This window comes from Erinaceus europaeus, chromosome 19 (assembly GCF_950295315.1).
Source record: "Erinaceus europaeus chromosome 19, mEriEur2.1, whole genome shotgun sequence".
NCBI lineage: Eukaryota > Metazoa > Chordata > Mammalia > Eulipotyphla > Erinaceidae > Erinaceus > Erinaceus europaeus.
Window position 1 is genome coordinate 51,963,299 of NC_080180.1, and position 26,838 is coordinate 51,990,136.

General features: G+C 42.4%; 2 protein-coding genes across 5 annotated transcripts in view; one reads left to right on the plus strand and one right to left on the minus strand.

Moving 5' to 3' along the window:
• SH3D19 (SH3 domain containing 19) overlaps positions 1 to 26,838 on the plus strand; it is a 217,774-nt gene that overhangs the window by 47,696 nt on the left and 143,240 nt on the right. The window lies entirely within an intron of this gene.
• LOC132534754 (putative serine protease 45) lies at positions 134 to 7,025 on the minus strand. The gene is made up of 7 exons (XM_060179198.1): positions 6,732 to 7,025; positions 6,608 to 6,646; positions 6,291 to 6,450; positions 2,644 to 2,906; positions 1,103 to 1,266; positions 675 to 924; positions 134 to 191 (listed from the first exon to the last, which is right to left on the minus strand). The coding sequence occupies exons 1-6, from the start codon at positions 6,781 to 6,783 to the stop codon at positions 676 to 678; spliced, it is 927 nt and encodes a 308-aa protein (XP_060035181.1). The 5' UTR covers positions 6,784 to 7,025; the 3' UTR covers positions 134 to 191; position 675.

Below are 26,838 nucleotides of genomic sequence, written 5' to 3' on the forward strand. Positions count from 1 at the left end.
TGACCTGCTTCTTCTATGGAATGTGTGGATTGGTTGGGTCAAGAGACTTCCAGATTCTTTTCAGACCTAAAGCTGTGTTTTTGTATTTCCCCACGCTCTGTCACTAGGTTCACCAAAGAATGAGTATGAAAAGTGATTGTTAAAAACAATCAAACTTTATTCATGCTGGAGATCTTGCTTTCCTTGTTGGCCTGAGGAAAAAGGCAAGAAACAGTATAAGTTTCTGGAAGATATGGCTAAACAAAGTAGCAGAACTGCACTAGTCTCGCTGAATCTGCAAATCAATTTCTACAATTTACCCCGTTCTCATTTTTTTAATTTAATAATGATCGACAAGCCCATAGCCTAAAAGGGGTATAGTTCTGCACAGTTCCCACCACCAGAGTTCCTTACCCCATCCCCTCCATTGGAAACTTTCTTATTCTTTATCTCTCTGGGAGCATGGACCCAAGATCATTATGGGGTGCAGAAGGTGGGAAGTCTGGCTTTTGTTAATTGCTTTTCCACTGGACATGGGTACTGACAGGTTGATCCATCCCCCTAGCCTATTTCTATCCCTAGTGGGGCAGGGCTTTGGGGAGGTGGGGCTCCAGGGCACATTGGTGAGGTCATCTGCCCAAATCACATTGGCCTCCCTCATTCTTAATTGCCACTTCATCCTCACCCATACTTACCTCAGTTATTGCAGCCCCCTAGAATGAAAGGCAGAAGCATAGCAGTGAAGAGCCCAGAGAAGTGCAGATGGTGGGTAGCAGAAAAGTTAGTAAATGAGATGGCTAACTTCTCAATCCAAGATTTGTACAAACTGATGTTTGTATATACTGCAGGCTCACTGCTATGGAGGCAGTTTGATGTCCAGCTCACCACTCCTGCCAGGACCCAGAAATCCTCCACTTTACATATCAGAGGGTCTCCTTTACTGCCCTGAGGGAGAAAAGCGGTACATGGGGCACAGGGGCATGGGATATTCTGATATAGTCATGAACTGAGACCCACTTAGGCACGGCTGGGTCTACTCGGGAGCTCTGTTGAGAGGAGGCTTGAAGGAAGCGTGCTGGGGAATATAGGGGTTCTGAAAGGCACCAACAGGGTAGATTCTTACTATGCAGTGATCTCTCTGTGACGCCAGGGGCTTGGAGCAGATCGTGGGTTCACTGAGGACAGGCTGGACTGGCTGCAGCAAACTCTCCTGATAGTAGTCCCTGCATGTCTGGAGATGACTGAGGGGCACTCTCAGCATCTTCAGGTTATTAGAAATCCTGACAGCTGAACAGAGAAGAAGAGTAAAGGCCCCTTTTAAAACTTAGGAACTAACTTTCAGTCCTGGAAACAGATTTCATGCTTCTGGTTTTCAGGGACACATATGAATTCAACTATCCTGTCACCATGTTTGACAACATTTGGAATTCTGGTTTAAGACATAAAGGCTAAAGGCTAAGTTCCCTGGTTTCGAACAAGGCTGAAGACAGTTGCTTCTGCTCAGGCAGCACAAAAAAAGAAGTGTAACTTGTAATTTTAGAAAGGCCCCAAGCCATAAATAATACAAAAATTAAATTGACTTTGGGTTATTTTTTTAAATCTATTTATTAGATAGAGACAGCCAGAAATTGAGAGAAGGGGGAGATAGAGATGGAGAGAGTCAGAGAGACACCCACATCCTGCTTTACCACTAGTGAAGCTTCCCCATAACCCCCACGCAGGTAGGGACTGGGGCTTGAACCTGGATCCTTGCACACTGTAATGTGTACGCTTAACGAGGTGTGCCACCACCCGGCCCCCTGGAGTATTTTTTTTATTCTTTTTTTAAAATTATTTATTTATTATTTATTCCCTTTTATTGCCCTTGTTGTTTCATTGTTGTAGTTATGATTGATGTCATCGTTGTTGGATAGAACAGAGAAACAGAGAGAGGAGGGGAAGACAGAGAGGGGGAGAGAAAGATAGACTTGTGAAGCGGCACCCCTGCAGGTGGGGAGCCGGGGGCTTGAACCGGGATCCTTATGCTGGTCCTTGCACTTGGCGCCACCTACGCTTAACCCGCTGCACTACTGCCCGACTCCCTTTTTATTCTTATATAGAAATGAGTAGACCTGATACTGAGAGAAACTAAAACCATTGATAAAGAAATGAGGGTCTGTTCTCCTGGTCAGACCCGGGACTTAGGCTGAGCAGTTGTACTTTTCCTGAAAATGTTTTCATACATGCTTCTTCTACTTACCAACACCCCTCCCACTCTTCCCTATTCCAAATATCTTTGAGCACAGCCATCATCTCTAAGTTCATTGTGTTCTCTCTCCCTCTCTCTCCCTCCCTCTCTCTCTCTCATTTCTTTTTCATACTTGGGATTGAACCCAACATGGAGAGCAGGTGACCTGATATCATTTTCACTTTCAAGGTCTTACCTCTATTACTAATCAAGAGCAAAGCCAGGTGTATATGAGCAGAGATTACGTTTATGTAGCATACAAAATGAGAAAGAGACAAAGGGAAGGTACAATGCCAAGAAAATTTGAAGTCTGCAGTACTTCAGATTAATTGCTTGGAGAGCACCATGTATCTGGTGCTGGGATGGGATAGGCAGTAGGGGAGAGAATGTCAGTTGAGGAAAAGGAGCTCAGAAAAATGAAATCTGCTTATTCTTACAGTGATTGTCCCATCCAGTTACCCAGCAGGAGGTTGAGTTCTTCAGCTGGAATGCGGATGAGGGAAGACAGATGGGCAGGACTGCTGGGCTGAAGGAAACTGGGTAGGCCAGTTCTGCCACAGCAATGGTGCTAGATGTGTTTTCCTGGAAGTCAGGGTAGGAGACAACTCTGGACACTGGTATTAGCGTAGCTTTGGTGTCTGGGCGACCAAAGGCCTGCAGTGACCCCATCAGTACATGATATTTTCTGGTGTCCTTAGACCTGAGAAGAAGGAAGAAGAACAGGCACTGTGGAGTTTCTAGTAAGGTTTGCCAAGAAGTGTCATACCAGAGCCAATCACTTTGAAGATTGCTGTTAAGCATATATTCCTTCAGTAAGTTCCATCGTCTGAGAATATAAGTAATACTAAGACGTAGTCTGGCCCTCATGGGCCTTTCTTTATGTTGAGAGCCTGCATACAGCTTGTGTGACAGACAGAACCAAATTTTAAAATGGTGATAAAAGCAAATATATATCAATATAGATAGTTATAGAAGTATTAGTCCACCCATATCTGTGATCTTGGGAGAATGACTGCAGTTTCCAATGGAGGGAATGGGGACACAGAACTCTGGTTATAGGAACAATGTGGAATTCTACTCTTTTATCTTATAATTTGTTCAATCAATATTAAATCACTGATAAAAATGATGATAAAAGTTGAAGAACAAATTAATTTTTTTCATACCAGAGCACTACTCAGCTCTGGCTTATGGTAATATAGGGGCTTGAACCTGGGACTTTGGAGCCTCAGGTATGAGAGTCATTTGCATAATGATTATGTTATCTTCCCCAGTAGAATTCTCAAGGTAGTAAAGGTAGAGGGAAGAATCTTTGGACTGGATGACACAGGATGATCCTATTGAGTAATTATTTTTAAAATTGAGTCCAAAAAGATAAGGGCCATGAGAAAAAATAAAATAGACAGAAGGACTAGAGTATGCAAAGGCCCTGTCAGTGGGAAAGAACTCCTCAGTTTCTAGAAATAAGCCTAGAATAGAGCAGGATGAGTTTAGGAAAACAAGCAGCTACCTGGTGACTCACAGGTTATAGGCTGTAATATTGTGATATAGGAAAATACATACTTGATCATTCAGATGACCATAATGTATTCCTTTCTCTCTCTCTCTCCCTCTCTCTATTTCTCTTTCTCTCTCTCTCTCTCTCACACACACACACACACACACACTTTTTTTTTTTGCCTCCAGGCTTATTGCTGGGGCTCGGTGCCTGCACCACAAATCCACTGCTCCTGGAGGCTATTTTTTCCCCTTTTGTTGCCCTTGTTTTACCGTTGTTGTGGCTATTGTTGTTGTTATTGATGTCGTTGTTGCTGGATAGGACAGAGAAATGGATGGAGAGGAGAGGGGAAGAAAGCTAGACACCTAAGGACCTGTTTCACCACTTGTGAAGCAACCCTCCTGAAGGTGGGGAGCCGGGGGCACAAACTGGGATCCATACCCTGGTTCTTGTGCTATGTGCGCTTAACCTGCTGCTCTACCACTCAACCCCCTACACTCTTGGTTTTTAAATCTCTCAGCCACCCCCTAAGTTTCCTGAGTTTTGAGTGATGAACATGTCACTTGTTAAATTATCAGGTGGCCTTTGGTGAGCACCTGATTGGAGCTGGTCACCTGGGAAACTACAGAGTTGTTGGAAAAACTGTATTTTTCTGTGTCATGTTTTTCTGTACAAAAACTGTGTCATGATTTTTCTGACAACCCAGTAATTTGAAGAGAAGACCATCCAGTCCCACCCCTGGCCTCAAGGGAACAGAGGGGTCGAAGGTTGATGAACCATGAGTTCATCAGTCACACACCACAATGTAATGAAGCCTCCATAGAAACCCAAGAGGAGAGTTCTGCAGAGCTTTTGGGGTGGTGAACATAATGGAGATTTGGGGGAGAATGGTATTCTTGGAAAGGACATGGAAACCCCACCCCATAGCCTTTCCTCATACTTTGGCCTCTGTGTCACTTTCTGTCTGGGAGTTTGTGAGTTACAACATCTGAAATAAATCCATGATCTAATGAGTAAGGAGATTTCTGGTGTGCTGTCCTAGCAGATTAATCAAACCAGAGGAGAGGGTCCTGGGAACTAGTGATTTACAGTCAGTCAGTGAGAAACACAGGTAATAGTAATCTGGGCTTGCAATATGCACTGAAGTCTGAGAAGGTCTTGGGAACCTCCAGCCTGTAGCTGACTGGGCAGAGCACACGCAGAACTGACTTCTGAAGTGGAAAGTAGTCTTGGGGCACTACATCTTTAACGTGTGGAACCTGACTGTCTCTGGGTAGACAGTGTCAAAACTGAATTTAATTCTTGGATTCCCTGCTGGTATTGAAGAACTGCTTGTTAGTATGGGGAGTTCTGCACAGCCCTATCAGAAATTGGGTCCAGGAAGCCCCAAATAGCATTGTCTGTAAGGTGTCTGGGCTTCATTCTGGATTCTACACACACAGTCTCATCTCTGGCACTAGAAAAGAAATCTCTTGGTAGAGTACACATGTTACCATGCACCAGGTACAAGTCTTCAGTCCTTACTTGAAGGGGGGGAAGCTTCATGAATAGTGGAGAAGTGTAGCAGGTATCTCTCTTTCTCTTTCTGTCTCTATTCAAAAAAAAAAAAAAGATTGCCTAGAGCTAGGTGGTGGTACACCTGTTGGAGTGCACAAGTTACTGTGTGTAAGGACCCAGGTTCAAGTCCCAGGTCCCCATCTGCAGTGGGGAATCTTCACAAATGTTGGAGCTGTGATGTAGATGTCTCTGTCTCTCAGCAAGGGTGGTGGGGGAATGGCCTTGAGCAGTGGTTCATTTTGCAGGCACTGATCCCCAGCAATAACTCCAGCACCACCGTAAGCCAGAGCTGAGCAGTGCCCTGGTAAAACTAATAAAAAGAAAGGCAGAGAAAGGGGGGAGATACTGCAGCACCAGAACTTCCCCAGGTGCCATGATACTCTGCTGTGGTACCAGGGCTCACACCTGTACCTTGAGCATGGCAAGGTACACATAGCCTACCCACCCAGTGAGTCAGCCCTTTGACTCCAGATACTCATTTCAATTGAGGTGATTGTAAAATACAAAGAAGCCTGAAGTCTCTAGAATAGTTGCACTGCAATCCAGGGCTGGGAGCATCTGAATTGACTGTTGTTGTTGTTTTTTTTTTGCTTCCAGAATTATTGCTGGGGTTCAGTGCCTGCACTAGGAATCCACTGCTCCCAGACACCATTCCCCTCCCCCCATTTTTATGCCCTTGTTGTCGTTATTGTTGCCATTGCTGCTGCTGTTGTTGAATAGGACAGAGAAATCGAGAGAGACGGGGAGAGAATGATAGACCCCTGTAGACCTGCTTCACTGCTTGTGAAGTGACCATCCTGCACGTGGGGACCCGGGGGCTCGAACCGGGATCCTTACCCGAGGCAGGTCCTGGCGCTTCATGCCATGTACACTTAACCCGCTGTGCTACCGCCCAACCCCCCTGAATTGACTTCTAAGACACAGCATACTGTTTATAGTGCAAAAGAAACTTCTCTGTGACCTTTTCCTAGCATCTCCAGTCCCCTCAGCCCCCACCACGGGCCTCTCTGAAACAGGGCCAGCACTCACCAGAAGCAACTGGCCGCCGTTAGCACCCACTGTTCTGAGATGAGGGTGGCAGCGCAGACGTGAGACAGGCCCTGGCGGATGCTGACCTGCCAGGGCCACTGCCCCGCGGTGGCCTCCCTGCCCGAGGCAATGCTGGTCAAGACTGCCGGCCGCCCACAGACTGCAAGAGAGGAAACAGGCATGCCTTCCTCCCAGAACCCTGACCCCTCGTCCTGCACCCCTCGCCCCCCTGCTCATCTCCCAAACCAGTGTCCTCTCTCTTCCTGGGCACAAATTCCCTTCCCCTGGTCCCGCCATTTAAGGATGGGTCGCCTCACTTGACTCCAGGAGATTCTCTGGCTTCTCCTCATCTGTGCCTAGGGAAAGAAAAGGAGAGAATGGGAGACGCAGCCTCTCCTAGGACTGGCCCTTCCGGTGACTCTCTTCACCCCAGGGCCTCACCCAAGATCCCCAGCACAAGGGACAGCAGGAAGACCCAGCTGGTAGGGCCCATGTCTCTGCCCTTAGAATCAGCACTCTTGCTTCCTGGAGTCACAACCTCAGGAGAGACCAGTGTGGGGGGAGAGGGGCCAGGGCCAGCTTCTGACCCTAGATGAATTTCTCTGCTTCACCCCCTTTGCTTTTCACCAGGAGCAGGTACTGAAGGGGTAGACTTAGGAGGTTCAGCTGTGGAGTCCCGGGAAGGAGCTGGGGCCCAGGGCACCCCCTGCTGTCCTGGAGGATCCGGTGCCTGGGGTTTCTTCCTGTGGGGGGTTAGAGGGGAAAAATGCAAGAATCCAGCTGACCATTGCTTCCTGCTTTCTCCCCAACCCCACCCCTACTCTCGCTCTCTCTCTTCCTTTCTTTACTTTTAAAAATATATATATTTACTTATTATTGGATAGAGACAGAGAGAAACTGAGAGGGAAGGAGTGGAGAGAGATACAGAGAGACACCTGCAGCCCTGCTTCACCACTTGTGAAGCTTTCCCCCTGCAGGTGGGGACCAGGGGCTTGAACCCAGGTCCTTGAGCCCTGTAATATGTGCATTTAACCACCGCCTGGCTCCTCCTTTCTTTCTATCAGAGTACTGCTCAGCTCTTGTTTGTGACGTTACTGAGGATTGAACCTGGGACCTTTGCCTGCCTCAGGCATCAGTAGTTTTCAGTAAGCATTATGCTCTCTCCCCAGCCCTCCCTGCACCCCTCCTCAGATTTTTTTCTTCAGTCTTTACCTGTAGTAGTTTTCTTTACCTACCTGAGTCAGCAAATTCTTAACTGGGTTTTTATTGTACTAAGGGGTAGACTTTACAAGGCATTTTGCTAAATGTGAAGCATGTTCTGTAGAGAGCGTGAATCACTGGGTAGAGTTCTGGTTCCTCATCTATGTCTAGAGAGTGGGAGAATGAGATACCAAGATGGATTCTTTTTGCTGTGGGAGGCCTATACCCCAGGCCTGGTGCACAGCCTTTCCTAGGACTTAACTTCGCTTGGTACTCACTCAGCATTCCCAGCAGAAGGAACCAGAAGTTAAATGATTTAACTAGTCGTTTTATACTTTGTGACAGTGAAGCTTTGAATGGTTTCTACTTCCTACTCCAGTAATCAGATTCAAATGCAGATCTTCTGATCTACTGTAATCTTTCTCTCCATGCTACAGCAGCCTCTCCCATCTGGAAGGTGTCACTTGTTTATTCAGCAGTCATATTTTCCAGTGCCCGTGCGGGGACTGTTGTAGAGGAGTGACAACGTGGAACTAGCCCCTGCCATCATGAAGCTTACATATTGCAGGCTTAGGTCAGATTTTGACAAGTGCTCAGGCGAAAAATAAAGCAGTATAGGGATGCTGACTTAGGGTCTGTACTGTTGAGAGGGTACTGAGGTGACTTCTGAGTAGGTGTCTGAGGAAGGTGAGGTGATGGTTTACTGAAGGAAGGGGGGAAGCACAAGAGGAAAACAGTACAGAGCCACTGAGGAAGAGTATGCTTGGGATTTGGGGGGAGCACTGTTGTGAGAGCAGAGAGAGTAAGGGGTCTCCAGTGTGAGGACTTGAGTTTTTATTCTTAATAGAAAAGGAGATTTTAATCTGGTTTACGGTCTTAAATGGATACTGGCTCCTGGGAAAGGAGTGGTCAGGACTGGAAGCGGGGAGACCTGTCAGAAAACAATTCCAATAATTCGGACAGGAAGTGGTGGTGGCGTTGGATCAGGGTCTGGAGGCACAAGTGGTAAGAAGTGGCAGCTTCTGGGTGCATTAATATTAAAGTAGTGCTGTTTATAGCATATGCATCCATGGAAATCAGCATGTAGAGGAGTCGTGGTGGCATACACATTACAATTTCTTTTTGATCACCCAACATAAAAAAGCTAAGGATAAAACCTAGCAAATGGAAAAGATACTTGCAGATCACATGTCTATCAAAATGTTAAAACCAAAAATACGCAAAGAACTCAGAAAGCCTTGCTTGTATTTTGAAGGTGGAACCAGAGAGATTTGCTGATGGATTGGATATGGCTGTGAGAAGAGAAGTTTCGAAGATTTTTTTACCTGAGCCACCAGAAGTAGAAAATAAACTTTTTTTTTTTTGAGAGGGGCACACTTTAGGAGGAACAAGTTTTAAAGGGTAGATGAGAAGTTCATTTATAGGCATGTTATGTTGCAGGTGTCCATCTGGAAATGTGCAGGTGGCAGTTGGACATCTGAGAGTGGAATCAGAAGATTGCCATAAACTGAAGGGCCGGGCCATAGCACTGGAAGCTCTGAGGTGGGATGAGGTCACTTGGGGAGTGAGCATAACAAATCCCACTGTGAGTTTTAAGGATGGACCACACCGAAGTATCTGAGATAAGCAGGAACCAGTGAGAGATTAAGAGGAATAGCAGTGAGGTAGGCGGGGTGCTAACTGCAGTATTCTGGAAGTGTCTCAAGGAAGAAGGGATCAGCTGCTCAATGCTGCAGGGTCCCAAGAACCTGATTTGGATTCAGCAAATCTAGGCAAAATTTAAGACTAGTTTTACTCTTAAGGGAAGTAAAGAAATAGCTGAGGGAAGAGTATGACTATTGCCGATTGTTTTGTCTTGTTTTGTTTTTGTTTTTGTTTTAAGAGGGGAGAAACTACATCATGCTTGTGTGCTGGTGAGATTGTCCAGCACAGTGTGAGAAATTGGTGATGCAGAGAAAGCAGGAGAATCATTGAACAGATAGGTGGGGGCTGAATCCGACTCACCCTGAGGCTAAGTTTGGAACATAAACTGCTCAGATTGCAGCACAAACAAGTCTCTCAAACAAGAGGAGTACCAGTCGGTTGGTAGAAGATTTGATCAGCCCAAGTTTCCTCAGTGAACTAGGTAAGAAATTACTACTGAGATTAAATGGTAGGACAGCACTGGGGACTTGAGAAGGATAGGAGTGGGGGTGATAAATACAAAGGAAAAACAATAGTGAGTAGACAGCAGCTAAAAGGATCCAGACAAACTTAATAATAAAGTGGAGTTGGCATGATTGTGTGCTCACTAGTAGTGTTCAGTAACATGGGTGGAGACAGAGAGCACAGAGGGCAGGTTATAACCGAGACTACATATATAATCAGGGGGGAATTTTCTGAAGTAAGTTTGAAGGGGGAGGGCCAAGGAAATGCTTATAAGGGTAAATCACTAGCTTAAGTAGGACAGAGGGAGGTAAGGAATGAGGGAAGCATCCAGAGCAAAGCAAGGTAAAACTCAGTAGATTATACAACAGAATGGGGTTGAAAATGGTTGAAATGGTTATTCTTGCTATAAGGATTGTAAGAAAGATAGTAAGTGTGTGGATATCAGGAAATCTTTGCAAGGAAATATTCTCTGGTAAACCTTTATTCTGGATTTCAGGTTATATCTGAGCTATTCTAAGTTTCTGGTGATAAAATTGGAAATAAATTTATCAGTAATCAAGTTTTCATGTCTTTAAATTTTGACCTATTTTGGAAGGAGCCACCTGTAGCTGCACAGATTTAACAAATAGCAGTGCAGATATTTTAGTACTGTACCTCTATTTTTTCATACTTACTCTAGAATTTTTTTTTTTTTTCCTCTGCCACCAAGGTTACCACTGGGACTTGGTACCAGCACTGCAAATCCACCATTCCCAGGGCCATTTCCTTTTTTTCCTTTTCTAATTTCCCCTGTTTATTTTATTTTATTTTATTTTTGCCTCCAGGCTTATCACTGGGGCTCAGTGCCAGCACTATGAATCCACTGCTCCTAGAGGCCATTTTTCTTTCTTTTTTTTTTTTTAATTGGATAGGACAGAGAGAAATTGAGAGGGGAGGGGAAGATAGAGAAGGAGACAGCATGTGCAAAGCTGCTTCACCGCTTGTGAAGTGACCCTCCTGCAGGTGGGGAGCCGGGGTCTCAAACCAGAATCCTTGTGTAGGTATTTGCGCTTAGTACTATGTGCACTTAATCTGGTGTGCCACTGCCTAGTTCCATCTTCTGTTTTTAAATTGGATATAGGACAAAGAGAAATTAAGAGGGGAAGAGGAGATAAAGAGAGACACTTGTAGGCCCACTCCAGTTGGTGGGGGGAGGGCTTGAACCCTTGCATATGGTAACGTGTATGCTGAACTGGGTATGCCACCACCTATCCCTTTACTGTAGAATCTTATTTATGCTATCTCTACAGGAGACACACACACACACACACACACACACACACACACACACACACACAATCATTGCCCAGCTTTACTGATCCAGGCTAACTTTCTGACTTTGTAAGATTGAAAAGTAGATATAGACACAAAGAGCAAGGAAAAGACACCACAATACTTAAGTTTCCTCCGGTGTGATAGGGGCTAGACTTGAACCTGGGTTGCCTGCCTGGCAAAGCAGGTATGTTATCCAGGTGAGCTATTTTGCTTGCATGAGAAGTCATATTTTATTGATGACTTAATGACTTTCTAATGCTTTTTTCCATGTAAGCATTTGCAATTGTTTTAGCTAAGAAAACTAAATGAAGTAAAATTATTTTTCTCTTACTTACCTAAAAAGTATTTTAAGGGGGTCAGGTGGTAGGTAGCACAGTGGGTAAGCACATGGTGCAAAGCACAAGGACTGGCGTAAGGATACCGGTTTGAGCCTCTGGCTCCCCACCTGCAGGGGCATCGCTTCATAAGCGGTGAAGCAGGTCTGCAGGTGTCTATCTTTCTCTCCCCCTTTCTGTCTTCCCCATCTCTCTCCATCCTATCCATAACAACAACAATAATAATAACCACAATGACAATACAACAACAAGGGCAACAAAAAGGAAAAAAAAAAAAGGTCTCCAGGAGCAGTGGATTCATGGTGCAGGCACCGAGCCCCAGCAATAACCCTGGAGGCAAAAAAAGAAAAAAAGAAAAGAGTATTTTAAAGCTGTATGCTTTTCTGGATATAATGAGTATATACCAAGTAGGAAGGGGTGGGTATGCACCATTTCTGACTAAATGTATGAGTTACTTGAATTATATGTATTTTGGTTACCTGTATTGTGAATTCCTACTTGTCAGCACAATAATTACATACCCTGGAGTGCTTTATAGTCAGACGTTAGTGTAAGTACACATCTGCTTAAAACGCAAAACAATCTTGTAGTATACATTTAATGCTGTTGAGACTCACTTTATATCTTGGAGAAGATGATAGAAAAGTAACAGATGGCCAAGAAAGATATTAATTTGACAAGGCAGCAACTTTAATTTAGTTACTTTAGTTCTTGAATTTAAAACTGTAAACCAGCCTAAATTCATAAAAATAAAAATTTTGGGAGTATATGTCCACTGAAGTTTGTTCTGCCACCAGGATTATCACTGGGACTTGGTACCTGCACTATGAATCCACCACTCCTAGTGGCCATTCCTCCACCCGCCTTTTTTTTTCCCCTTTCCTTTAGATAGAGATAAAAAAAAAAAAATGGAATGGGGAGGGGGAGATAGAGATGGAGAAGTAATGTGACACCTGTAGCACTGCTTCACTGCTTATGAAGCTTCCCCTCTGCAGGTGGAGACCAGGGGCTTGAACTCGAGCCCTTGTGCATGGTAATATGTTTGTTCTACTGGGTGAACTATTACCCCACTCTGTGTTGGTTTTTGAAGGTGACCTGCCAGGAAGGGAGGAAAGAGAATAAAAGGGAAGACAAAAAAGACTAACTTAATTCATGCTTATGTTTCTCAAGCCAGTGCTCTACTGCAAGAGTGTGTTTTCCATTGATCTTTAGCATTGGAAACAGCTTTTCCTAATCTTAGGTCTAAATTTGCTACAGACTGGATTATGCATGTTTAAACTTGTGAATGTATTTTCTTGTTAATTTAAGCTTAATCTTATACATAATGTTCTCTATTGTCTGAGGGGGAGAACTTTGAAGCAGGATGATAAATCAAATGATACTAATACTTCCTAATTAGTGATTTCTCTATTCAGTGCGTTGGCTGCTTTTTAAAAAATTCAGCTGGCTGGGAGTTGGGCGGTAGCGCAGTGGATTAAGCGCAGGTGGCGCAAAGCGCAAGGACTGGCATAAGGATCCCAGTTTGAGCCCCCGGCTCCCCACCTGCAGGGGAGTCGCTTCACAGGTGGTGAAGCAGGTCTGCAGGTGTCTGTCTTTCTCTCCCCCTCTGTCTTCCCCTCCTCTCTCCATTTCTCTCTGTCCTATATAACAACAACGAAATCAATAATAACAATGATAACTACAACAACAATAAACAAGGGCAACAAAAGGGAAGATAAATAAATAAATATTTTTTAAAAATCAGCTGGCTTTGACATTCTGTACTAGATTCCTAAACATCATGGGCAAAACAGTTTGTTCAGTTCAAAGATAGCTAGGCTTCCCCAGACAGTCATTAGGAAAACTTAAAAAAAATTTTTTAAAATATTTATTTATTTATTTATTTTTCCCTTTTGTTGCCCTTGTTGTTTTTCATTGTTGTTGTAGTTATTGATGTCGTCGTTGTTAGATAGGACAGAGAGAAATGGAGAGAGGAAGGGAAGACAGGGGAAGAGAAAGACACCTGCAGACCTGCTTCACCACCTGTGAAACGACTCCCCTGCAGTTGGGGAGCCAGGGGCTCGAACCGGCACCTTGATGCACTAAACCAGCTGCGCTACTGTCCAACTCCCAGGAAAACATTTTTAAAGAATTTAAGAAAAGGGACTAGGTGGTGGTGTACCTGGTTGAGCACACATGTGCAGGGACCCAAGTTCAAGCCTCTAGTCCCTATCTGCAGTAGGGAAGGTTTACAAGTGGCCAAGCAGTGTTGAAAGTGTCTCTCTCTTCCTATCAACCCCTTCCCTTTCGATTTCTGGCTGTTTATTTCCAATAAGTAAATAAACATAAAAAATTTAAGAAAAGTCATTTATTTTATATTTTTGCTCCCGACATTATTGCTGGGTTTCAGTACTTGCATGATGTTACTGTTCCTGGCAGCCACTTACTTTTTTTTTTTTTTTTTTGCTTCCAGGGTTATTGCTGGTCAGTGTCTGTCTGTACTACAAATTCACTGCTCCTGGAGGCCATTTTTCCCATTTTGTTGCCCTTTTGTTGTTATTGTTGTTATAGCCATTGTTATTGTTGGATAGGACAGAGAAAAATGGAGAGAAGAGGGGAAGACGGGGGGGGGGAAAGAAAGATAGACACCTGCAGACCTGCTTCACTGCTTGTGAAGCGACCTCCCCCTGCTGGTGGGGAGCTGGGGCCTTGAACCTGAATCCTTATGCAGGTCCTTGTGCTTTGTACCATGTGCGCTTAACCCGCTGCGCTACCGCCCAGCCCCTATTTTTCTTTTTTCCTATAAAAACAGAGAGAAATAAAGAAGGGAGAATAGAAAAGGGAGACACACCTGCCAGCACTGCTCCACCAGTCATGATGGTTTCCCCTCCAAATGGGAACCGATATCTTGAACCCAGGTTTGTGTATAGCAATGTGTATGTTCTACCAAGTGCGCCAAAAAAGTAATTTAGACTATTTTATAGTCAGAAAATATCATTACCATAAAGTAAAAAGGAAAAGGTTGCTAATACATCTAGAGGCCTCAGGGTGGCTTTTGATTGCTTTCTGCCAATGGGATTATTAAGAATATGTGTGTATGGACGTCACAGTACTGAAGAAAAGTAATGAGGACAACCATCCTATTTGCATTTTCCGCTAATACCAGTGATAGTGAACTATAGAAACGCTGCACTAGTGACCCAGAAGGCGGTGCAGTGGCTAGAGTGTTGGACTTCAGAGTGTGAAGTCCTGAGTTCAGTCTTTGGCATCATGTGTACCAGTGATGCTCTGGTTCTTTCTCTCATAAATAAGTGAATAAGTACATCTTTTCTTTCTTTCTTAAGGAAAATTAGGGGGGGCAGGTGGTGCCACAGCCAGTTGTGCGCACATATTACCATGTGCAAGAGCCCAAGTTTCAGCCCCTGCTCTCCACCTGCAGAGGGGACACTTCAGGAACAATGAAGCGAGCACTTCAGGTGTCTCTCTGTCTCTCCTCTTTCAGTGTATCTCTGTCATAGCAAATAAAATAGAAAGGGGAGGGGAGAGGAAAAATGGCTGCTAGGAACTGTGGGTTCAAAGTGCTGGCACCAAGTGTCAGCAGTAATCCTGGTAGCAATTAAAAATATAATAATTACGTGAAAAAGAAATGAAGAAGGAAGGAAGGAAGGAAGGAAGGGTGGGCCAGGTGGTAGCACAGTGGGTTTAAACGCACATGGCATGAAGCGCAAAGATTGGCGCAAAGATCCCAGTTCAAGTCCCTGGCTCCCCACCTGTAGGGGAGTCACTTCATAGGCGGTGAAGCAGGTCTGCAGGTGTCTGTCTTTCTCTCCCTCTCTCTGTCTTCCCCTCCTCTCTCCATTTCTCTCTGTCCTATCTGGCAGCAATAACAACAATAAAAATAACAAGGGCAACAAAAATGGGTGGGGAGGCCTCCAGGAGCAGTGAATTCATAGTGCAGGTACCGAGCTCCAGCAATAACCCTGGAGGCAAAAAGAAAAGAAATGAAAAGAAAGAAGATTATACCAGCAGGTGGGGGTAAGGGAGCAGTGGCTCAGTGGTAGAGTGCAGGACCTGCATGCATGTACTTCTGAGCTTGATCCCTGGCACTGCATTTGCTAGGGTGATGCTCTAGTTCACTCTTTTATTAAATAAACTTCCCCTGCCTCTCTTTTACATTTACAAGGAAATACTATCATGTTTTTGAAAAACAAATCAATGCTATTTGAAACTATTTTAGGACATTAAAAAAAAATTTAAAAAAGGATTTAAATTCCTTTTTGTGAAGGAATTTGCATTTCTTCTAAAAAGAAAACCAGGCATCAGTTGTGCTTGTATATGTTGAAATTCCTTTTTAAAAAATCTAGTGTAGTGTCTGAAAAGTAACACACACAATAGTTTTTAGGTATAGAGAGGAATAGTGTGGGCTCTGATGCTGGGATTATTTGGAATCTCAGGACCATTACTGTTTTGTGACCCTTGAAAATTAACTAAACGGGAGTCGGGCTGTAGCGCAGCGGGTTAAGCGCAGGTGGCGCAAAGCACAAGGACTGGCATAAGGATCCCGGTTCGAACCCCGGCTCCCCACCTGCAGGGGAGTCGCTTCACAGGCGATGAAGCAGGTCTGCAGGTGTCTATCTTTCTCTCCCCCTCTCTGTCTTCCCCTCCTCTCTCCGTTTCTCTCTGTCCTATCCAACAACGACGACAACAACAATAATAACTACAACAATAAAACAACAAGGGCAACAAAAGGGAATAAATAAATAAAATAAAATATTTTTAAAAAAAGAAAAAAAAAGAAAATTAACTAAATATCCTTCTTTCTTCACCAGTGAGGTAGGATCAAATAAAAGAACTTGCTTCATGGGATTCTTGTGAAGTCTGATCAAAGCACTTAAGTGTCTGACAATAACGATTGACTATAAAAACTGCACAGTTTATCAAACATGAATGTGTTAAAACTTACTTTGTGATTTGACTATTGTTAACAATTTGGATTTACTATCTGAAAGATCAGCACAATAATATCCTATTTAAATTTCCCTCACTTTCCTATGCCCCAAAGATAGATTTTTGAGTAGAATTTGAAGAAATCATAAACCGTTCTAAGTTCCAATATAATCTCCAGAAAGATTACACTCATTCCTACCACAACTAGATAGAGTATCCTGTATTTGTATTGATTGCAGCGGTAATGTGTATCCTTTTTGGGGGGGAAAAAAAAACAAGAAGAAGAAGAAGGAAAAGAAAAAGACAGAAAACTTCGGTTATTTGATAAAAGTAAAAAATAAGAGTGTGATTTTGTGTCCTTCAAATGTTCAGACCATAGAACATAAACTTAATTTGAAATGTTATTCCCAAATACAAAGAATAATTATTGTCAATAATTCCCTAGATGGATACCTAGAGTTGTCTTTTTCTTCTCATACTCAAATTTTACATGGTATTAGGGTATTTGCAGCTTTTCATGAACTGTTTAATCGGAATGAAAATTTTTCCTAAAAATATCTATTAAAAGTAGTCTTTCATGGTCTGGGAGTTGCTGTGTGGGATTAAAGACACTCATGCATGGTTTGAATTTGATCTCTAGCATCACATGTGCCAGAGTGATACTCTGGTTCTCTCTCTTTCGGAAAGAAATATTTTAAAATAATATTAAAATGATTACCATCAACAAAAAATCTTATTTTTTCAGACCTGTTTTTTTTTCTCTCTGTTTTGGTTGCCAAGAAGGTTGTAAAGTCATACCTTGCTGATCCTTCTTTTTACTTTTTCTTCTTTTATATTTTTCCTTAATTTTTTTTATTGGGAGGTTAATGGTTTACAGTACAGTTGTTGGCACATGGCTACAGTTTCTTATGTCACCAAAATAGATGTCTGAAAAACACTCTCCCTCCCAAATTATGACCATTATGTACCAGAACCTGAAAAACATATCCTTCTAGCCCATCCCCCAAATTCCCTTTCTGGTTTTCTTTCCCAGAGTTCTTTGCTTTGGTGCAAGACACCACCAGTACAATTTTTACTTTATGTTTCCCCTTTCTGTTCTTGTTTCTGAAGTTCTGCCCATGAGTGAGATTATCCAAAATCCATCCTTCTCTTTCTGGCTTATCTCCAAGATGAGGTGAAGAAGGTAACTTCATTCTTACTATCTGAGTGGTATTCCATTATGTATATATACCACAGCTTAGCCACTTATCTGATCCTCTTTGTTCTCCAGCTAACTTCTTCACACACTTTAAGTCCTTTATGAAGTGAAAATGGGTTGTCCCTATGAAAGATTCATACGTCTGAAGTAGGCCAGTGCAAATCTATCCACTTAACTTTGAACTTAGATGATTTTTCAGCTAGAGCAAACTTAGGAAAATGTATGATTTTTTTTTATAGAGGAATAATGTGTTTGTTTTAGGAATATCTGAAAGAGCTGTGTATACAGTCACTATTAAAAAATTGGGAAAGGGGAGTCGGGCTGTAGCACAGCGGGTTAAGCGCAGGTGGCGTAAAGCACAAGGACCGGCATAAGGATCCCGGTTTGAACCCCGGTTCCCCACCTGCAGGGGAGTCGCTTCACAGGCGGTGAAGCAGGTCTGCAGGTGTCTATCTTTCTCTCCTCCTCTCTGTCTTCCCCTCCTCTCTCCGTTTCTCTCTGTCCTATCCAACAACGACGACAACAACAATAATAACTACAACAATAAAACAACAAGGGCAACAAAAGGGAATAAATAAATAAAATAAATATTTAAAAAAACTGGGAAAGTAGAAGAACCCATCTTAGTCCTGGATTTGTTCTGCAAAGGCAAACTAATAGGGAACTGTGTTTTGTCATGCTACTTATTCAGAACCTTTACAAATCAATATTAATGTATCAGTAAGTTTAAAGACTAAGTTTGAAAGGTCAGTAGTGATAAGATGCCTTGGAAATTTAAATTTTTTTCTTATAGTTGGATTCTGTACAGTAGAGAGTGTTTCTGTTGATGTGTCAGGTTTGCTGTGGCACACTCATCAACACTTGGTTAACATTTCAGCTCCGTATTGGAAACGTGTTTTCTCTACAGATATTTTAAATTGAATGGAACACTTGACACAGGCTACCTTGATTCTGATGTGTGTTAGCACCTTTAACTTTTCTAATATGTACATTTCACCTGACATGTATAACTTGAGTTGTTCAAAAACAACTCCTAAATGTGTGTATAGTCTAAGTCTTTTAAATGCAAAGATTTGAGGAGGAATTATTTCTGTGATCCACAAATATAGAAAGAGCCTATTTAAAATCAAGTATTAGCCTCGTTTCTTGACTTGTTGTGAATTCTGTTTTCTCTGTAGTGACTTGAACACTGAGGTGGTTTTTTTTTCCTGGCCCTTAACAAAATTTTGAACAATTTCTGTAACATCTAAAGGTATAGCTCCCTTTCCAGAGATGTGAAAACATTCTGTGGCATAAAAATAGGAAGTTTGTGCTGTACTGTGGATTCATAGAAATCAAATCATTTTTCTTTTTCTAGTTAATAAAGCCCATGGCCAATAGCTCTTTCCCAAGACTTCAAAAATTACTTAGTCTCCCTACCAATCAATGTCTGCTAATACCTTAAAGAAATCTAAGTAAAAGGAAGAGAGAAGGTGAGAGAGGGAGGAGGAGGAAGGAAGGAAGGAAGGAAGGAAGGAAGGAAGGAAGGAAGGAAGGAAGGAAGGAAATAACCTCGGAAAATAAATTCCATAATGAATCTTGAAAGTCCATTGATTTTTTTTTTTTTCACTCTGTGAAGACGTATTTTCAGATATATTCTTTGTTCAGCTCTTGTTCTAGCAAGAATTTGACAATCTCTGTTTACAGTTGTCTTCTTTATAGCAGCAATTCTCAAACCACATTACTCTTTTACCAAGTTTACAGGGAAGGATGGTCTATTTTTTCTTTACTTAAGGAACAGAATAATAAATGAAGAGTTTATGAATGTTCAGCTCTTACACAACAGTTGCCATACATCAACTTAGTAAAAAGGCTTGAAAATACATGGCATGGATCTAATATCCTGGCTTTGTTTCACTCTTTCAGAGTAACACCAATGATTTCCATTTGTTGATCTCTTGCTCATTTATGCCTTAATTTCTACCATTAGGCAACATGATATGAGTGCTTAGAATAATAAGAGCTTTGTGGTCTGGGACGTGGCGCAGTGGATAAAACATAGAACTCTCAAGCATGAGTTCCTGAGTTCAATCCATGGCAACACATGTAGCAGAGTGATGTCTGGATCTATCTTTCTCCTCCTATGCTTCTCATTAATAAATATATAGAATATTCAAAAAGAATAATAAGAGTTTCATGTTATCCAAGACATCCTTACCAAAGATAGGGCCTGCTCATACTTACCCCATGATTGTTTTGCAGCTGTGAGTCATCACCTTATACAGTTGATGCACCTGAGTGTTCTATATATAGTTTTTATTTTAGCAAGAATTTGAAAATCTCTGTGTTTATGGTTGCTTTCTTTTAGCAGCAAATAAATGTAAGTTCAGCAAGTATATAAGTGGAGAAAGATAGAAAGCAGAGGGGCTTGATTGAGCACACGTTATAATATGCAAGGACCCTGGTTCAAGCCCCCAGTCTCCTCACCTGCAGTGGAAAGCTTCACAAGAGTTGAAGCAGTGCTGCAGGTATCCCTTTCTACCTCTCTGTTTCCTTTCATCTCAGTTTTTCTCTCTCTACTCAATAAATGAATAAATAAATAAAATATTTTAAAAGAAATAAGAAGCAGGACACATTCCCTTTTTAAAAACTTAATATAATGTTTATTGGTGAGTTGATAATGTTTTTTTTTAATTTTTTATTTAAGAAAGGATTAATGAACAGAAACATAAGGTAGGAGGGGTACAACTCCACACAATTCCCACCACCCAATCTCCATATCCCACCTCCTCCCCTGATAGCTTTCCCATTCTCTAGCCCTCTGGGAGCATGGACCCAGGGTTATTGAAGGTTACAGAAGGTAGAAGGTCTGGCTTCTGTAATTGCTTCCCCGCTGAACATGGGCGTTGACTGGTCGGTCCATACTCCCAGTCTGCCTCTCTCTTTCCCTAGTAAGGTGTGTCTCTGGGGAAGCGAGTTGATAATGTTTTACAAGATTGGAAAACACCACACCAACCACCAACGTTCTGTGCCCCTACTCCACAACCACCACAGTAGGAGTTTTCTCTTTTATAAAGTTTACATTTCATTTGCAAATTATTGTACTTTTTATTTGATCGTAACAGTGCTTTCCTAGATATTGAGTGATCTATTGCAATGAGTATGTGGATGCAGATTACTGTGGAAGTATATGAATTCTTTATTGCAGTTTTTTTTTCTCTAGCCCTTACTTGATTAGCATTCAGTTGAGGATAGATAACTATAGTAGAGTTTTTTTTTTTTTCTTTATAATGCTGTTTGTTTCTGGGGAAATAAAAGAGAAGTTTAGGGATATTCTTTTCTCTGTAGATCTTTTCGCTTTTTGTCTAATACAGTAAGTCACGGAATTATCAGTATATCTGTCACCAGCAGTTATTACTGCGAAATTCCTTTTGTTATTTTCTTTTCCTTGATCCATGCAGCTTAGCTATACTATCAGAGCCAAATCAATCCCCAACTTCTTATCTATATCTGGCAGACTTTTAAGACGTTTATTGAAATACTATTTATCTTTTTAATTGTCCATATATCATATATAGAGATTAGATTATATTATAGTCTTACAGCACCATTTAAATACAACCCTCTTTATTACTGAAAGTTTCATATCAGGTATTGTCTTTGAAAATTGTCATTAGTTTCCTGATTGTCATTCAAAGGTATATAATAAGGTAGTCTTATAAACCCTGTCCTTTTTATACTGTCATCTTTCTATTTCATAGCAGATTTTCCTTTATGCAAACAAAAGTGAGTTGTTAATAAAAATGTGATGCTTTTACTTCTCTTCACTATTTATTTAGAAAGAGACATGACAAGTGTCTGCTGTGGTGAAAAGCCATCCTGAGCATGAGGTTAGAGTCAGACAGGCTGAGTTCTACACCCTGATCTGCCCTTTGCTGGTTTTGTGACCCTGGGAACTTGATTTCCCACATGTGAAACTGGGAGTGATTACAGAGTTGAGAGACAGAGTTGATGCACATGGTGCATAGAACGGAAGTCAGTAAATGCACCTCTAAATTGTTACCTTTACTTTTCAATTTGGAGTAGACCTGATTGGCTAGGCCAGTATGTAAAATTCATAATACTTTTTTTAAAATTTTTTTATTGGGTAATTAATGTTTCACATTCGACAGTAAATACAATGGTTTGTACATGCATAACATTTCCCTGTTTTCCATATAACAATACAACCCCCACTAGGTCCTCTATCATCTTTCTTGGACCTGTATTCTCCCCCACACACACACCCCAGAGTCTTTTACTTTGGTGCAATACACCAATTCCAGTTCAAGTTCTGCTTGTGTTTTCTCTTCTGATCTTGTTTTTCAACTTCTGCCTGAGAGTGAGATCATCCCATATTCATCCTTCTGTTTGTGACTTATTTCACTCAACATGAATTTTTCAAGGTCCATCCAAGATCGGCTGAAAACGGTGAAGTCACCATTTTTAATAGCTGAGTAGTATTCCATTGTAAATATATGCTACAACTTGCTCAGCCACTCATCTGTTGTTGTACACCTGGGTTGCTTCCAGGTTTTGGCTATTACAAATTGTGCTGCCAAGAACATATGTGTACACAGATCTTTATGGACGGCTGTGTTGAGCTTCTTAGGATATATCCCTAGGAGAGGAATTGCAAGATCATAGGGTAGGTCCATTTCTAGCCTTCTGAGAGTTCTCCAGACTGTTCTCCACAGAGGTTGGACCAATTGACATTCCACCAGCACTGTAGAAGGGTTCCTTTGACCCCACACCCTTTCCAGCATTTGCTGCTGTTACCTTTTCTGATGTATGACATTCTCACAGGAGTGAAGTGGTATCTCATTGTTGTCTTTATTTGCATTTCTCTGACAATCAAAGACTTGGAGCATTTTTTCATGTGTTTCTCGGCTTTTTGGATCTCTTCTGTGGTGAATATTCTGTCCATGTCCTCCCCCCATTTTTGGATTGGGTTGTTTTCTTGTTGTTGAGTTTGGCAAGCTCTTTATGTATTCTGGTTATTAGTCTCTTGTCTGATGTATGGCATGTAAAGGTCTTCTTCCATTCTGTGAGGGGTCTCTTGGTTTGGGTAGTGGTTTCTTTTGCTGTGAAGAAGCTTTTTAATTTGATGTAGTCCCATAGGTTTATGCTTGTCTTAGTCTTCTTTGTAACTGGATTTGTTTCATTGAAGATGTCTTTAAAATTTATGTGGAAAAGAGTTCTGTGAATATTTTCCTCTAAGTATCTGATAGTTTCTGGTCTAATATCCAAGTCCTTGATCCACTTAGAATTTACTTTTGTATTTGGTGAAATATAGTGGTTCAGTTTCATTTTTCTGCATATTTCAATCCATTTTTTCCAACACCATTTGTTGAAGAGACTCTGCTTTCCCCATTTAATAGTCTGGGCACCTTCGTCAAAGATTAGATGTCCAGAGGTGTGGGGGCTTACTTCTGGGCTCCTCATTCTATTCCACTGGTCAGTGTATCTGTTTATTTATTTATGTTCCAGTACCAAGCAGTTGTGATGACAATGGCCCTATGATACAATTTGAGATCTGGGAGTGTGATGCCTCCAGTTCTCTTCTTTCTTCTCAAGATTGTTTTGGCAATTCTAGGTCTTTTCTGGTTCCAGATAAACATTTGTGTAGCATTTGTTCTATTCTCCTAAAACATGTGGTTGGGATCTTGATGGAGATAGCATTAAATTTATATATGGCTCTGGGTAGTATATTCATTTTGATGATATTACTTCTTCCAACCCATGAACATGGAATATCTTTCCATTTCTTTGTGTCTTTTTCAATTTCCTTGAGTAGTGACTCATAATTTTCAGTATACAACTCTTTCACTTCTTTGGTTAGGTTTATTCCTAGAATTTTATTGTTTTTGTTGCTGTAGTAAAAGGAATTGATTTATGGATTTCAACTTCTTCTAACTTAGTGTTTGCATAGAGGAATGCCACTGACTTTTGAATGTTAATTTTGTAGCCTGACACCTTACTGCTGGGGCTTGGTGCCAGCACTACCTATGAATCCACTTCTCCCAGTGGCCATTTTTCCTTCTAATTTCTTTTTTTATAAGATAGGACAGAGAAATTGAGAGAGGACAGGGAGATGGAGAGAAAGAGTAACACCTGTAGACCTGCTTCACCGCTATGAATCGGACCTCCTGCAGGTGGGGAGCAGGGTCTTGAACCTGGGTCCTTGTGCTTGGTAATATGTGGGCTTAACCCAGTGTGCTACTGCCTGCCCCCTGAAATTCTTATTTGAGAGAACTGGAAATTTGTAAAACAGTTTGGTTTTTTGTTGGTTAAATTTTTGTAGAGTTCTACAATTCTGATACATCAGTCAAGAATGTTAAGGTTGAGGCTGGCAGTGGCACACCTGGTTAAGTGCTCAATTCATAGTGAAGAAGGATCCAGGTTCAAGCCCCTGGTCCCCACCTGCAGGGAGAAAGCCTCACCAGTGGTGAAGTAGAGCTGCAGGTGTATATCTCTCTCTCTCTTTATCACCACCCCTTTAAAAAAAAAAAAAAAAAAAAGACCCACCTGCAAAGAAGTTGCTTCACAGGCGGTGAAGCAGGTCTGCAGGTGTCTATGTTTCTCTCCCCCTCTTTGTCTTCCCCTCCTCTCTCCATTTCTCTCTGTCTTGTCCAACAATGATGACATCAATAATAACTACGACAATAAAAAAGACCTTAAAATTAAAAAAAAAAAAAAAAAGAATGTTGAAGCTTTCCTGCATGTTTGTGTTCAGTATGTGCTAGAAATTGTTTGCTTTTACATTTCATTACAGATCACCATACCCAGACTGTTGTCCTGTAAAAGTATGATGATGCTCTTAGGTTACTGTTTTTTTTTTTATTTATTTCTTATATTTACTTACTCATTGGATAGAGACAGACAGAAATTGAGCTGGAGGGAAGGGGGCAATAGAAAGACAGAGACAGACAACCGCAACACTGCGTCACCACAAAGCTTTCCCCCTGCAGGTGGAGTCTGGGGACTTGAACCTGGGTCCTTGCGCATTGTAACATGTATGCTCAACCAGGTGCTCTACCACCCATCCCTGGTTACTGTATTTTTTAAATCTTTTTTATTATGAGAGAGAGAGCGCCAGAGTATTGTCCAACTCTGACATATGGTGGTGCTGGGCATTGAATCTGGGATATAGACTTGCAAATTGGTGCTGTAATAGATTGAGGTAGCTCCCCTATCCTAGGTCATTTTACTTAAAATTTATTATTATTATCATCTCTTATTTATCTTTTTTGCCTCCAGGGTTATTGCTGGGGCTCGGTGCCTGCACTATGAATCCACACTACTGGAGGCTATTTTTTTCCCTTTTATTGCCCCTTGTTATTTTATCGTTGTGATTATTGATGCCGTTGTTGGATAGGATAGAAAGAAATGGAGAGAGGAGTGGAAGATAGAGAGGGGGAGAGAAAGATAGACACCTGCAGACCTGCTTCACCGCTCGTGAAGCAACCCCCCCCCCTGCAGGTGAGGAGCCGGGGACTCGAACCCGGATCCTTACTCCGGTCTTGCGCTTCACACCATGTGCACTTAACCCTCTCTGCTACCTGGCCCCCGGTGCTTTTTTTTTTCTCTTCTTCATCTTGGTATAGGGGATGGAAGCCAGAGCCTCATACATGCAAAGCATACTTTTATTTTATTTTTTTTACCTATAAAAAAAAAATATCGACAAGACCATAGGATAAGAGGAATAAAATACCACAGAGTTCCCACTACCAGAGTTCTGTATCATATTCCCTCCTTTGAAAGCTTTCCTATTCTTTATCTCTCTGGGAGCACGGATCCAGGATCATTACGGGGTACAGAATGTGGAAGATCTGGCTTCTGTAACTGCTTCTCTGCTGAATGTGGTCATTGGCAGATCAATTCATACTCCCAGCCTGTCTCTCTTTCCCTTCTTCTTCTAGCGTTTGCCCTTCTTCCGTAGCCAGTCAACAGCGTCAGGTTGAGCCTGATGTAAAGTTTCGAGACCTCCTTTGAATCTGGAGAGGTGGCAGTCGTTGACTATGTGGGTCATAGTCTGTCTGTAGCCGCAGGGGCGGTTCGGGTCGTCTCTGGCTCCCCAGCGATGGAACATAGCGGCGCACCGGCCATGGCCTGTTCGATAGCGATTGAGGAGGGCCCAATCATAACGTGCTAGGTCAAAGCCGGGTTGACACTTGCAGGGGTCTGTGATGAGGGTGTTTGTTCTTTACCTCAGCTGACTGCCAACTCTGTTTCCAAGAGTCTGGAACAGAGAAGTTCAGTGTAGGCGTAGGGGACCAGATTGGATGATGAGAGGTCAAGCGTTGGACAGGGTGGGTGAAGATATCCGCGTATATTGGTAGGTCCGGTCGAGCGTAGACGTGGGAAATGAACTTAGATGATGCCGCATCCCGACGAATATCTAGCGGGGCGATGTTGCTAAGAACTGGCAGCCATGGAACCGGGGTGGAACGGATGGTTCCAGAAATGATCCTCATGGAGGAATATAATTTGGAATCGACCAAGTGGACATGGGGGCTACGGAACCATACTGGGGCACAGTATTCTGCAGTGGAATAGCATAATGCCAGAGAGGATGATCGTAGTGTGGAAGCGCTCGCGCCCCATGAGGAGCTGGCCAGTCTTGCAATGATGTTATTCCTCGCGCCCACCTTTGCTGCAGTTTTTATGAGATGTTCGTGAAATGACAGGGTGCGATCGAGAGTAACACCAAGATAGACTGGCTGGGCTTCATGCCGGATTCTCGTATCGTCAAGCTGCACATTAAGCTCACACGAGGCCGAGGCATGGTGTAGATGGAAAACAGATGATACCGTTTTTGCAGTGCTAGGGATTAGTCGCCATTTTTTACAGTAATCAGATATCATAAAGAGATATGTCTTTCGTGAGTGTTTCCTCGAGGATGTCGAACTTGGATGCCTGAGTTGCACAGCAGATGTCATCGGCGTAGATGAACTTCCTTGAAGAAGTTTCTGGAAGGTCATTGATGTAAATATTAAATAGCGTAGGAGCCAGAACAGAGCCCTGGGGGAGGCCACTTGAGACAAGTCTCCATCTGCTAGACTTGTCACCCAGATGCACCTGGAATCTTCTGCTTTGGAGAAGAAACGATATAGTGTTGGCCACCCATGGAGGCAGGCATCTTGAGATCTTGACTAGGAGACCACGGTGCCAGACCGTGTCATAGGCTGCTGTGAGATCAACAAAGACAGCACCCGTCTTTAAATTCTTCTGGAATCCATTTTCAATGTAAGTTGAGAGGGCCAGGGCTTGTTCGCAGGTAGATCTTCCTGGGCGGAAACCAGCTTGGGCGGGTGATAAGAGTTTCTCTGTAAGAGGAGAAATATGTGACAGAAGCAGCCTCTCAAGGAGTTTGTAACACGGAGAGGAGAGAAATTGGTCTATAGCT

What these genes read in the sequence shown, in the direction of transcription:
- LOC132534754 (XM_060179198.1), bottom strand. Translation starts at nt 6,783, where the DNA reads ATGGGCCCTACCAGCTGGGTCTTCCTGCTGTCCCTTGTGCTGGGGATC. An exon ending in AGAGAATCTCCTGGAGTCAA is followed by an intron (nt 6,451 to 6,607) that starts GTGAGGCGACCC and finishes CCTCTCTTGCAG; the next exon opens with TCTGTGGGCGGCCGGCAGTC. An exon ending in CACAGAGAGATCACTGCATA is followed by an intron (nt 925 to 1,102) that starts GTAAGAATCTAC and finishes TTTCTCCCTCAG; the next exon opens with GGCAGTAAAGGAGACCCTCT.